This window comes from Rousettus aegyptiacus, unplaced genomic scaffold, assembly GCF_014176215.1.
Source record: "Rousettus aegyptiacus isolate mRouAeg1 unplaced genomic scaffold, mRouAeg1.p scaffold_m13_p_15, whole genome shotgun sequence".
Classification (NCBI taxonomy): domain Eukaryota; kingdom Metazoa; phylum Chordata; class Mammalia; order Chiroptera; family Pteropodidae; genus Rousettus; species Rousettus aegyptiacus.
The window spans coordinates 35,267,396-35,282,027 of NW_023416290.1; the positions used below are offsets into that span (position 1 = coordinate 35,267,396).

General features: G+C 39.8%; 1 protein-coding gene across 2 annotated transcripts in view; it reads right to left on the bottom strand.

The window, feature by feature from the left end:
* The window catches only part of RRM2B (ribonucleotide reductase regulatory TP53 inducible subunit M2B), a 28,715-nt gene extending 17,361 nt beyond the window's left edge, over positions 1 to 11,354 (bottom strand). Inside the window, exons 1-2 of one of the 2 annotated variants that reach the window (XM_016147534.2) lie at positions 11,157 to 11,354; positions 4,114 to 4,254 (exon numbers count right to left, since the gene is read on the bottom strand). In XM_016147534.2, the coding sequence (XP_016003020.1) occupies positions 4,114 to 4,254; positions 11,157 to 11,204 (189 nt within the window). In that variant the 5' untranslated portion in view covers positions 11,205 to 11,354. Of the gene's footprint in view, positions 1 to 4,113; positions 4,255 to 9,100; positions 9,201 to 11,156 lie in introns of those variants that run through there. The other variant, XM_036232908.1, reaches the window with a different exon arrangement.
* Positions 11,355 to 14,632: the final 3,278 nt, after the last annotated feature.

Here is a 14,632-nt window from a genome sequence, read left to right on the forward strand (position 1 = left end):
ATATTCCATTTGTTCTTTTAACTATATCTAAAACATTTTTTTCTAAAAACCACAGACATTTAGGGACAGTCAGGTGTGCCAAACATTATGACCCAATTCGAAAGTGCCGGGGTTTTGCTTTGTTTTGTTTTGTTCTACATGTTAAATATAATAAAGATGTTAATGATATATAACAATACAATATAACAAAGTTGGGTAAGTGGGTAAAATTAGTAACAGAAGCTTTAAAAATTGGTGCTTTAAATTTCTAATGCAAATGTCCCCCAATCTTTGTAAAATAATAGCTTACATTTATTTGGTGCTTACTAAATTCAAAGTAACATACTAAACATCTCATTAATCCTCATAACAACCCAATGAACCAGGTACTATGAGCTCGACATACCAATGAGGACACACAGAAAGGGTAAGCAACTCTTCCACTTCCATAGTTGCTAAGTGGCAGAGCCTGAATTTATGCCTAGGCAATCTGGCTTCAGAGCCTACATTCTTAACAGCATGTGTTTACATATATAGAATCAATCTCAAAAAATATAGATAGACATGTAGATAGACCCAAATATATCTATCCAAATATATCTATGTATATAGATAAATATAAACACACACTCACATAGCAAGAGTGCTATGCAGGTATCTTCCATTATATTCAAAGATGAAGGCAATGGGAAGTTCCAGTCAAGACAGCAGAGTAGATAAATGCTGTGCCTGCCTCCTTCCATGACCACTTCAAAATTATAACTAAATTATAGAACGATCAACCCGGAGAACCATCTGAAAACTAGCAAAACGAAAGTCCTATAACTAAGGATATAAAGAAGCAATAACAAGATTGGTAGAAGGGGCAGAAACACAAAATGGTCTGGTCCCATCCCCACATGTGGCAATTGAGAATTGAGAAGGTTATCTCAGCTACAGAAGTACCCCTCTGAGGAGCAAGGAGTCCCAGCCCCATACCAGGTTCCCCAGCTGGAGCACAGTGCCAAGACGAAGAGCCTCCACAACATTTGACTGCTAAAATCAGCAGGGATTCCGCCCATCTGAGTGAAACAGAAAACCCAGACGTCCTGTTCAAGGGCCTAAGCACAGATTCACTGACTCACAGGCACTCACCTGGGCTCAGGAGGAGGGAACAATGGCTGGGGAGGCACTAGAGACATCCAGGGAGAAATTGAGTTGAGTGGCTTCAGGGCAAGGCCTGGAGGAACAGGCCTCTGTGCTGAGCTCTCCACCAACAAGGCCGAACTCACACACAGCCAGAGGCTTTTCAGTGGCAAGCAACCCACCACAGTCCACACACCACTGCAGGAGGCTCTCAAAAATCTGCAGGCCCCAGGCAGGCAGTGGCTGGCCACAGTGAGCCCTGTGCTTTTTCCTGAGTGGCCCCATGCTTGGAGCCACATACAATGCAAATCTGAATCTGCATTAACCTAGGGAACACCACTTGCTCCTCCCTAGTGACTCCTTGAGACCCCACCGCACCCAACTTACACACCACCCAAGGCTCTTTCAGTGGCTGAGCCTTATGGAAAGCTGGGAAGTGGCAGCAGGCCTCAGGTGCACTGTGCCTTTCCCTGAGCAGTCCCATGCCCAGCACTGATGGCAGCCAGTTTCAGCTCACCACATAGCCTTTCCCATACACCTCTACCAATCGCAGATAGTTTTGTAGCTCCTACCAGGTCACCCTGGGCCAATCACAGGAAGCAGCTGACCTTGGCCTCCAGCAGAGACCCTCCCAAGAGTCCCCAGAATGAACACATCCAGTAGCCAGTTTCAGACCACAAGAGAGCACCACCTGATTCACTCCACAAGTGGCAGACCCAAAGGGTGGTCTGAGTAGGCACCAGAGCCCACTGAGGCGAATACCACTCTGTGGGGTCAGCCCCCACACAGCAGCTTGTACACTGTCATTGTGGCCAACCTTCACATCCAGTCAACCTGAGGGTCAACACCACCCACTAACATGCCAACAGCAACCAAAACTCAACTAGAACAGCAGGGTACACAGGAGACACTCCCGGAGCACCTGGCTCAGGTGATCAGGCATTCACTGTGCCACTGGGCCACCTACTATATATAAGGCCACCCTGCCAAGACTGAGAGATATTGTAGATCTATCTAATATGTAGGAAAAGAAAAAACACAGAGAGGCAGCCAAAATGAGGAAACAAAAAAACATGAAAGAAGAAGAGAAAACTCTAGAAAAAAACTAAATGAAATGGAGGCAAGCAATCTGTAAGAGACAGAGTTTGAAACACTGGTCATAAGGATGTTTAAGGAACTAAGGGGAAGAATAGATAAACTCATCAATAGATGATTGGATAAAGAAGATATGGTACATACATACAATTACACTTCCATAAAAGAGAATAAAATCTTACCATTTGCAATAACACGAATGAAACTAAAGGGTATTATACTAAGTGAAATGTCAGACAAGGAAAGACAAATACCATATGATTTCTCTTATATGTGGACTCTAAAGAACAAAATAAACATACAAACAAAACAGAAACAGACTCATACATAGAACAAACTGATGGTCACCAGATGGGAGGGGAGTTAGGAGGCTGGGTGAAAAAGGTAAAGGAATTAAGTACAAATTGGTAGTTACAAAACAGTCACAGGGATGTCAAGTACAGCATAGGGAACTTAGTTAATGATGTTGTAATAACTGTGAATAGTGCCAGGTGGGTACCAGACTTAAAAGGGGGATCACTTTGTAAATTATATGTCTAACCACTATGCTGTATACCTGAAAGTATATAAATAATATTTAATGTCAACTGTAATTAAAAAAATAAAAAATAACAAAAAGAAAAAAAGAACTATATCACTACCAACAAAATAAAAAGGCTAAAAAAAAAGTACAGCTTCCACAGGTTTACACTGAGTTGTAGTCATTTCTATGCCTAATTTAGATACATCCCACATTTTTTACTCATTTTCACAACCTCCCAGTCATTTTAGTTTTTCAACAGCCGATGCTGAGTTAAAGCTAAAAGTACATAAATATATACAGATATAGATATATAATTATTTTCCTTACAAATTTACTTGTCTTTTAAGAACTGTTAGCATATTTTCTGTTCAAATTAACCTGTCAGTCTGTAATTTTTAGAGTATTCAAAATTGCAGGAACCTACATTTTATAATTCAGCTTCCAAATTGATACAAACATTTTCAAGTTTTCTTTTTTTTTTTAACTTTAAAATGTTGTTGTTGTTTGTGGTGTTTATATTTTATTTAATGCACTGTTCATATTTCTAAAATGTAATGCATATTAAAGCAAGAAATTTGCAGGTTTTCTATTCTATCTTGAGTACCTGAAATAGTGCCTGGCCACAAAAATGCTCTTGAAAGCTAGAATTGGAAAAGGTAATAAGCACAATTACTCTATCCAAAATTGAAAAAAGAGATTTTTTTAAAGATGAAGATAATGGCTATTTGTATGTTCTGTTAAGACTACAGAGCAACCAACTGCTGACCAGCAAATATCTTCTAATTTGTGTTCAACTCATTTCCCAGGTGGAAAATGCCACTCTAAAAGAAAGCTTTCTACAGCTGTCCTGTCTATTGGGGCAGCTATGCCAGGTTTGACAGGGCTGAGGGCAGGGCCAAAGCAGGAGGAGCACCATGAATTCTAGCTGGCAGCTCAGAAGTGAGTGCAATGCCTGGACAGTCAAACTCTTTGAGTGACAGCTCCTTCTGTATAATCAAATAAGTTTCACAATTGTAATCAGGGCGCTAAGGCTTTTGCTTTCATTTCTTTTGTTTGCTATAGCTGCAATTCTACTGCTGACCAAAAGTAAAGACTAGTTTCATTTGGCCATAGCAAGCCAAAAGTCTGTTTAAAAATAGAAAATGTCCTAAAATATACTGGAAGTAAAAATCTGGCAGACTGAGATGTCATTTTTGCAGCAGGAAACATGTTTATAAACAGTAATCTAAACACCAAACACTGGCTAACACTGTATTTAATCTCAGTAATTTCAAACATTTTATAGAACCATATATCTTACAATATATGTTAAACTGTTTTAATATCCTGTAACAGAAGATGTGAACACTGCACTATGGAACATGATTGCTGATAAAAGTGATGCCACTTACCTCTTCTGCTGTCCAGAAGGATGCCTGTGCCTGTTTATACATTTTCCAAATATCAGGGTACTGGATTGGAAAGATGACAAATCGGCGAGAACTCTTTCTTAGGAGTGGCTCTTCATTTTCATTAGTATCTGACGATAACCTCTTTGAAAAATAAAGCACAAGCACCCATTTGTAGAGGTTAAAATCACTATATGTAATGATATCATGAAGTATGTTGTTGATGAGCATGTGTTCCACAGGTAGAATGATGAGACAATAAAAAAGATTGAAAATCAGCATTTTGAAATTGCCATCTCTATGGCAGAACTTGAGGTGAACCAAATGGTTATGTTTTATTCCAAACTGTTCATTACAGTACAAAATTATGTCTGTGTACAATAAGTATACAGTATGTTCCTGTTTTCAGGTAATTTAATCTAAGCATCATCATCTGTAAATTAAAAATACTATTTGTCATACTTATTTCAAGGAATGTTAGAAAGATCAGAGGAGCTAATATAAGTACTTTGCACACTCTCAAGTGCTGTACACTTTTAAATTATTGTGTTATTATTGACTGCTGAAATGTTTCTGGTTGGTCTTTTAAAGGTTTTCCTTATATTCAAAGAACTGATAAAAGAACTATTATAGTGGTTAATTATTTGACCAATCAATACCTTCTATGACTGCTCTCAGAAAATTTTTATTCATGAAATAATTAGGGAACTCCTGAAAAGGCTTAAAAAGTGAAATATTCCAATTTAAAGCCCAGTTGAAATGGTGAGGTTTGCAGTCAATAGATATCATATTGTTCTTCAGTTCTTCTAGATTATGTATTTATCATCATATGTAGCATTTTGATACAATTCTGCATTTTTCTTTTTTTTAAGCTATACTTTGTCACCAGGGTACAGGTACATATTCAGAGTTTGAATTTTCTATCTTCACTATATTTGCCATGTGGGGCATACTAAAATTTGAGCAGGACATCATAAGCAGTAACCCTTGGCACCAAGAACCCTGGCCCTGAATGCAGTTTTTAAATGCTAACAAATAATTGATCAATGTCAGATCTGTGAAAACTGCTCAAGACTTATGCCTTTAAATTAGAATGACAATCACATTTGTACATATATTCTTCCTGTTCCATCCTGACAATATGTAAATTGTTAAGAGAAGAAGCTGGATTAGTAGGATAGTATGAAAGATTTTGCAATGTGAAGAGAAGAGGCTTCACCAACATAAACCTTTGAACTGAGCTGATATGACATACTGCTTACTTTCATGATGCTTAGAAAAATCTACACATATTTTAAAGCAATGTCAGAAGGGTTTTCAATCTCAAAGCACTAGACTGTCCAGGGTATCCTCTGTGGACATGGACTAGGGACCCATATTTTAGGAGAGAAAACAATGTTAAAAAAGGCATAATGGAATGTGACATTTTTAAAGAACTGGAGAAACCTTCTAAGTCTGGAGTTCATGGTACACGGGGGGACAATGGAAAGATGGACTCAGAAAGAAGGCAGAGAACACCTCTCAATGATTTTTCCAAATGTGTCTGAAGAACTCGGTGGTCCCTCTAATGTCACAAATATTAGATTAAAACTTTAGTTTTAAATGTTTTTAACCTTTTAAAATAGTAATAAAAATATCAAATGTTTATACTATACAGAAAGGAAACCACCAATTCATGAACTTGTGTGTTTCCAGGTTGTTTTCTTTTTTTTAGATGGCCTCAGATGAAAGTGTCACTAGCGATCTCTGCTTAACGTAAAAATACCATGAGACTTAAAGACAGGCAGTTAAAAAAAAAACTATAATCATTTGTACCTATTTTTCAAAAGTAAACCAAGATTAAAAAACAACAACAACAACAACAAACAAAAAGGAAAAGGCAATAATACTAATAGTAACAATAATACTGTAGAAGCACTCCTATTTGAAGTGATCCAAACTGGTAAAGTAAGAAATCATAAGAAAATCATAAACTAAGAGATTTAACTTAAAACATATAATTTACATTTACTTACTAATCTTCTGCCATAAAGCCAAAGCTTTGTTATTGTTGTTGATTTTGCTCATTTATTGGAGTCCCAAATCTCTATAATATAAACATGCTATAATGCATCACCTATGCTTTCTAGTTTTAACAGACTTAACGCAGAGCAATCTGAGTGCAGAATCCTTATCTGTTTTATGATTGTCTCCAATCTTTCTTTGCTTACACCTAATTCTAGTTTGTTTTTAATGACTCATCTTAATTGAGTTTTCAATTTAAGTTTTCATTGAAATAACTTTCTTTTCATACTTATGTATTACTAGTTTACATGATTAATTAAGTTAAAATAATTACAGGTATAGTTGATATAAACAGGACTGGAAATAAAGACAACTGATCCTGGTAAGGTATAACTCAACCAGTGGGAACAGAATTATGTGAGTGCATCAGAGAGCAGCCTAAATGCATTCTACAGCCTATGGGTTGATAAATCCACAGAACTGGCTAGTTGTAAATTGATTAAGAGATCCTCTGAAAAATATGAAAGAAATTGTTTGCTAAGTTTGATATAAATCCTCGTCTATTACCTACACTCCAACTCAAAACAATGGGTTCATTAAAATAGCCTCATTATTCCATTAATTGATTTTCTAAATAATGCTATATATACTTTAAAAACTTATACTAATAAAATAGACAAAAGTGGATTTTATCAGTGTTGCACTTATGATTTTGTCTGGAAAACAGGCCCAGATGTTAAAGCCATGAGAGGCCCTTGAATTAAAATATTTATGAGTTTTTCCATAGCTAATTTCCTACAGCCATTTTGATACAGCTGTTTTGACACTTTCTCCTTTACCTGTGTCATAATTTTGATAAAATGAAACAAAACAAACATAAAAAATTAACTTTCAGCTTTTAAAATTTGTACTCCATCTCTAAGCTTTATTTGAGGTTTAGTTGCCTATTTTGCATATTAAATGGATAACAATATGTTGATTTTTAAAAAAGTTTGGAGCATCTTGCCTCTATCATGTAGTCTATTAGAAGCCATTGAAAGTTTTTAAACAGGTAAAAAACATAATCAGATCTGTGTTTTGAGATCACTTTTGTAGCAATGTGGTTAGATTAGGAGAGAAATTGGAGGTGCAGAGAACAGTTATTGCCCTACCCATTTCTTGCCTGAAATGAGATATCAGCAGTAGAAACACAAAACTTTTTAAAGATGCATAGAAAGTGCTCGGCACCTGAGAATAGATGAATAAATCAGACAAAAACTCTTGCTTCTCTCATTAGATGTTTAACAAAAGCACAATATGATAATGGGTTCAATTTCAAGATATCCAGTATATAGCTGAAAATATAACACTATGGCAGAAGAATGATCTCTACTCCCTCACTAATGGAGTAAAGATCCCATTAGCAGTCACCAAAGGGGTGGATGTGATATTCTAGGAAAAATATATAGATCAGCAGCATACCTAAGGAGAAAGCCTTGACAAAGGGCAGACGGAAGAAGAGGAGCCAGCTGGGATTAAAAATGACTGAAATGAGTGTCAAGTAAAGGCAGAAGTGATCTGATTTGGCTAAACCAAAGGGTCCACAGATGAGATAGAGAGGAATTCCTTAATTGAACCACACTCAATGTCAATCAGGCTGAAAGGTTAGAATTTTGTTGGCCAAAGATTTTCAAACATCTGGGGGGCTTGGAGCCTCACACTCTAATTCTCCCCACTGCTCTCCAACCCCTAGGTGCTGGCATTTAATGTGGGGTACAGTTTGAAAGTCATTCCTATGGTTAGTCATGGAGAGTTTCTTAACAGGAATTGACATCAAATTAGGAAGATTAATTAGATGTCTGTGTGTAGGATGAATCAGAAAAGGAAAAAACCCTAGATTTTGGTAGCAACTACGTGTCAATTTCAGAGGTTGAAATGACAACCTGAACTAAGATGTGGTGGTTAGCATGAAAAAGATGTTTAAATGGGTTTTTGCCAGTCTGAGGAGCTAGGCAATTTTAGGTGGGAACCGCGTGACCCTTTGAGGAGTTTTTATTTCAAGGGAGTAGTAGTAACATGGAGACTTGTTTAATGATGGATTAATCTGTCAATGGTAAACAGGACTGGACAGCAGGTAAAACTGGAGGTAGGGAAACTATTAATTTGGTGTAGCTGCAAAGGTGTAAAGTAACGAAAATCTGAAATAAAGTTTCCCATAGGCAACATTGCCAACATTCCACTGTCTCTTCCAATATGGTGCCTCTAGTTTCTGCCTGCCTCAGTTTCTGGTCGCCTGGTCCCAAGAGGCGCCTGGACATGCTAGGGCAGCCATCTAAGTCAAGATTCCCCAGCTAGCATTCACCATGCCCTGATGTTTTGCTGGCCTTCTAAAAGGCTTCTCCTTCCTATGCTAGTATAAAATACCTAAAAGAAGGAACTCCATCTCATCTAAAACCAGGACTTCATTTTTAACGTGGTCTGACCCCCTTCTCTCCTTGCTGACATTCCAGTTAAGGTATAACTCAGCGCCCACAGCCTCTGAGGAAGAAATCGATAATATCTTAAGTCTGCATTTTAGGACGGGTCATTTAAATTACAAAGGTTAACTGACATGTTTGCATAAGCCTTTGTTTTGCAGGACTTATGCAGGGCCTTTAAATAATGGAAAAAAACATCTTCTGGCCACCTTGAAACCTTTGACTACGTGTCAGACATCATAGGACCAAGAATCACATCTTTATATTTGAACCCCTTCCCACTTTTTGATGGCTTATATAATCTTATCAGAAAAAGCCTTCGGGGAGCATTTCTTTTGCCATCATGCTCCCTTGTGCACAAGTCTCAGTCTCTGTCTCTCTCTCTCCCCTTCACTGCCACCCTCACCACATGCACAAATTTATTCTGAGTTCAGTGTTCATTTCTGTAACACTGAGACTCAAGAATCTGTTTTTTCAAATTTGGTAATGCTTCCATCCACCCCAAGTTCTACCATATCCATTTGCCTTACCTATCTTCCAGTCCTCAGGTGAAGAACATTTGGATGCTGTCACAGTCATATACTATTTGTAGGTGTGGTATAATTTTTCATTTTTCTATTCCTATCAAATCTGCAAAACAGATGGAATACTGGACCACGACCAAGAACTTAATTTTAAATCTCATTCTGTCTATGGCCATGTTATCCTGAACAAGCCTGATCCTGTCTGATCTCAGAAGCTAAGCAGGGTTGGAAGCTAAGCAGGGTTGGGCTTGGTTAGTACTTCGTTGGGAGACCACCCAGTAATACCAGGTGATACAGGTGTAAAGAATAAAAAAATAAGGGACTGTAAGCTAACAAGGTCCTTGCAATCTGTGAGGTCAACGAAGGGTTGCCTTGCCTAAAAAATTAAATAAATAAACAAACAAACCTCACTGTGCTACCGAGATGTGTGGTCCTGGTGTGGTCCTGGGCAAGTCGTTTAATCTTTTCAGGCCTGAACTTTCTTACCTTTAAAATAGGGACTATTAATTAGATTAATGATAGTTAACTTTGAGAAAATAACACTATGGGCCCTTTCTCAGGAGATTCACATTTACACATACAAAATATACAAACTTCAGGAGACTCATCAACTCCCTTCAAGCCCATCTATAAACACTTTAAGGCAGTGTTCTTAAAAGATGTGTACAGGATGACCATGAAGTGCTTGTTGAAAATTCAGTCCCCATCTCAAAACATTTTGACTATGTCTGGAGCACAGGCCCAGTAATTTATATTTTTTTACAAAGTACTCCTGGTGATTCTGATGCAGGTGGCCCATGATGTACCATTATATTTAGAGAAACAAGGTAATTAAGGTATCCTTGCACCTCAGGTTCGAAACTTGGAACAGATCCTCACTAAAATTCATTCTGGATCTAAAGTTCTGCCTCTGTCTTTGTGAGTCTCTATCATTGAGACAGAGATAAATAAAAATGAACTTCCAGTCCTTAAGTCTGAATAACTGCTGGTACCATTAGCACAAAAAAATAAATCTGAGTTGTCCCATTCTAGTAGAGAAATTGGTACTAAATGTATTTGTTAAAACGGGAGGAGTTTGAGGGATATTTACAATTTGTTGGTTACTCAATGTTTACAAATCAAAATAAAATAAAATCCCAAATCTGGAATCTACAACTTTGTAAAGAAATGCAGGGCTAAGCATAAGTCTCTGAGTCGAAACTCTTAAATCAGATACCACACAGCGCAACCAGTTCGAGAAAAACACAATGGTTTAGAAGCATTTACAAAATAACAAGGTATGAAAATTATAGAACAATGTGAGCTACCCTACAACACTACAGTTTAGTAAACCCCGGTTCATTTACTGTTAATATGTTTTTTTATTAATATAGAAGCAGAGATGATAAACATGCTAACTTAGGTTTTATTAAGCACCCACAACTTCCGTAGTACTTTACATAAAGCATTTTACTTAATCCTCTGAGGGGAGTATCACTTCCACTGTATAAATGAAGAAAGTGACACCACAAAGATTCAAAACTAGTTAAGTAGCCTGGTCTGAGCAAAACTGGCCCCTTGAACTGATTATTTTCATTGTTATGATGATTTTCGGTCTTCTTTCTGCCTATCGCCACCTCATCCTCCTGTGTCAAGTTCCACGGGCGTCCTCAAATTCCTTTAAATATCCCAGGGACGGCATGCATTTCTCCAGCAGATCCACCAATCCTCTTTCCTTGCCTCAGTTTCCCCGCCCTGAACTCCAGCACAGGAAAGAATGGGAGGAGAGTAGAAGAGGAGGTGCGCCTCGCTCCGGCCTGAAGCCTCAGGCTGGCCTCGGGGCAAAGCAGTAGAGTGTAATCCCGGCTCCTTCCTCATCTCTCCCCAGGGACAGCGCCCCAGCGCTTGCAAAGACCTAACCAGGCTGCGGTGAGGGGCTCAAGGCCGGGCCTGCACCAGGTTTCCGACGGCAATGGGTAGGATTTCTATAGCGGTCCTGCACCTTGCAGGTCCCCGACGCAACCTACAATGCAGAGGTCAGGCATGACTGTGGGACCGGAGAGAAAGCGGTAGCAACGTTTACCTCATCCTGCTCCGGCCAGGCCGCTTCCGGCCTTTCCAGGTCGCCCATCGCTCAGACTCCGCCAGAGCTACGCGAGCAGAGGGAACCGAGGGCCGCAGGCCAGATCCAACTAGAACAGGACTCAGGTGGCCCGCAGAGCTGCTGGGTCCGCCCCGCCCCCGGCTGCAGAGACCTCTCCCCCTCCTGCCGGCCCCGCCCTGCTTCACTGCCCCGGCGCCGAGCCCGCCTGCGGAGGGTCTCGCCTCGCGCCGCAGGCCCCGCCCCCTCGCCCTCGGGGCCCCGCCCCCTCCGCCCCGCCCCTCAGGGGCGCGCCCGCAGCCCGCCGGGCCTCGCCTGCGGCGCGAGACGCGCCGCCTGCGGTTTTCCGCCCCGCCCGCGTCGCGGCTCGGGCTCGCTCCCTCCGTGCGGGGTGTGCCCGCCAGGCCAGGTCACCTCTCCAGGTCGCGATTCCGCAGCCACTCTCGCCGTGCCTCAGGAACACGGTATGTTGCGCTAGCGCGGCCTGTCCCGGGACACTGCCAGGTGGCGCTAGGACTACCACAGAAGGAGATAAAGGAGGAAGCTCTATTGGGCGAAGTGGTGGTAGGGAAAAGCCACGCTCTCGTTGACAGAGGAAAGCCGCACCATTAACAAATTACTAAGGAGGAAAAGCTGCCATGTTTTGAATTTAAGCGCCGGAAAAGAAGTGGTTAAGGGAAAAGGATGCGGGTGCATGGGGTGGGTGAGACTTCGAAGTGAGGACAAGGTGGGGAAATAACTCAATTCTGGAAAATACTTTGAAACCTCTGTGAAATTGTTTCAACAAACTAAGCTTTTTAGGCATATTTATTGAGCTCTTACAAAGTGTCAGGCCCCATCCTACGCACTTCATGTGAACTGTCATTTAAAGATTATCAGGACATCTCTGTGACAGCAATGACCCTGTTGTTACAAATGAAGAAGCCCACGAAGGTTATCCAGCTAGAAAGTAGTCGACTGCACAGTCTCCCGGCTAAATGCTCTTTTCAAGGCCAAAAGTTAACGTCGTGGAGAAGAAATCCTCCCCTGTAATGGCAGTAGGCGGTGGATACTGATGATCACAATAATTTGATTGAATTACTAATACCTATCTCTCAGGGGAACTACCTAAAAATAACTACAACAGAAAGTAAAAAAAAAATAGTTTAGCCTAACAAAAATGAGGTGAAAGATTTGTTTAAGAAGCTTAAAACTGAAATACTGAACCTTGAACAACATGCACCTGTTTTGTGGATGGCTCTGTAAAGTGTGGTAAATAAAATGGAAAATTCAGCTTTAAAAATGACTGAAAGCTCTTTCTAAAACCTTCCCTTGAGTGGGGGGTGAGTTATTCTTTCTTAGGCAACTCCTAGGGGTCAAGCATGGAGTAATTTTTTAATAATAAGTTAAATTCTGTGAGGAAGCTGTCTTAAAGAAGTTAGATACTTTTCCCTAGGCTACATGGCAAACTAAGAACCAAGATTCATCATTTAATTAAAGTAATTGAACAACATGTCCACTATTTGTCAGGTGTCCTATTCAGCAAAGATATAAAAATGAATGAACTTAGTGAAAAAGGACGTGGAGCCATGTCATCATGAGCATGAATTCTAGCTCCCCTCTTTATTAGATGTGCTATCTTGGATGAGTTACTTAGCTTCTCTGAGACTACGTTTCTTCATCTGTAGGCTAAAAATAATTACTTCCTCATAAGATTGTTATGTAGACTTGATAACATATTACTTGTAAAGCACTTATTGGGGTGGGAAATTACAACAGCAGCTTGCAAGTACAGTACTATTCAGGCTACCCTAGAGGTCATGGAACAGAAAGGCTCAGATAAAACTGAGCCGCTCGAATTTCATGGTTTATTAAATTAATTTAAAACATCCATCAAGGAGAAAGAGATGGGGCAGCTAACACATTTAAGATAGAGCGTGGGGAGGGGAGGGAGCAGAAGGACCTTATTATCCAAATCTTAATGTTACTCAATGTTCATATATCCCGTCTTTGCTGCATCAGCCTTCCTGACTGGTGGTGTAGTTATGAAGACTAGAGTTGAGGATGAACAAGTGGTGGAGCCAACATATATTTCTTCTTTTGGCGAGATACAGGCCCGGTCATAGCTGTCCCTTGTCATAAATTAGCCTGCTGAGCAACCGTGAGTTGAACATGTTTCCTTGGGAAGAGTACATGTGGGACCAGAATGGATGTCACCAATTGGTGGCTTATTTAGGAATAATATACTTGTCAGTCTGGAAGTGACGTGATCCTTACCTTATGAATATTTAAGGTTTACTTGGTCCTTCCAGCCTTTTCTATCTGTGATACTTTCTTTTGTTCCATTATTTTTATCTGTTCAACATAGGTATTTTCCATTCTATCTTTGACATGCCCCACAGGTAGTAACTTATTATTTATACTCAACCCATCTTATGACTCTCCTTATGTCTTATAAGCTGTTTGCCCCCATACTTAGTTTAGTGTCTTCCATTTTTATAGCAGAATTGAATAATCTTGAGTAATATAAGAAATACACACTACCGTGCTTATAACAGTGCCTTGTGCATAGCAGGAAGTACGTATTGGTTTCCACAAGATGTTAAAAGCTAGTAGAGAGATCAAATGTAAAAAGTTAAATGTGTAACTGAAAGATCTCTGGGAGTAAGAGGCTTCTACATTTTCACATAGCCTTTGAGACATTATATTTTGCAAAAGTAGCCACAGTAATATTTCTAGTCTCACATGCTGTTCCAGAACCTTGATACTCCTCCCATCAAAAGGTGGAGTCTAATTCCCCTTCTGCTATAGTTTGAATGTTTGAGTCCTTCAAAATTCATGTGTCGAAAATGTAATACCCAAGGTGATATTAGGAGGTAGGGCCTTTGAGACGTGATTAGCTCATAAGGGTGGAGCATTCAGAATGGTATTAATGCCCTTACATTGAATTGTTTGTTTGTAATTGAATTGTATGAGTTCTCTATATATTTCGGACACTGACCCCTTGTCAGGTATATGATTTGCAATTCTCCCATTCAGTAGGTTGCCTTTTCATTTTGTTGATGGGTTCCTCTGAGATCTTTAAATGGTCTTAAGACATAAGATGAATAAAGTGGACATTGATGGTGTTAAAACAAAGATTTTAATACAGGACTACCTAAGGTTGGGCAGGCCAAAGAGGCCCCTATTAGTCCCCCTACAATAAAGGACCCCCAAAAGTCCACTCTTCCCCCCTTCAGAGAAATTTAAAAAGCCGGAATATAGAGATGACTATGAGAAACGTGGCCATCAATTGCCGGATGCAGTGGTTAGGCATATTAATGAAGTTAAAGACTGAAAAAGGAGCCACAGGCCTTTGGCTCAACCCCTCACTGGGTATCCACAGCCTTTTGTGTAAGAGTGGGTAAAATGGTCAAGCAGCAAGGAGAAGTTTACAGGGCTCCTTGATATAGGGGATCCCTTGAACTGTGGTACCAAAA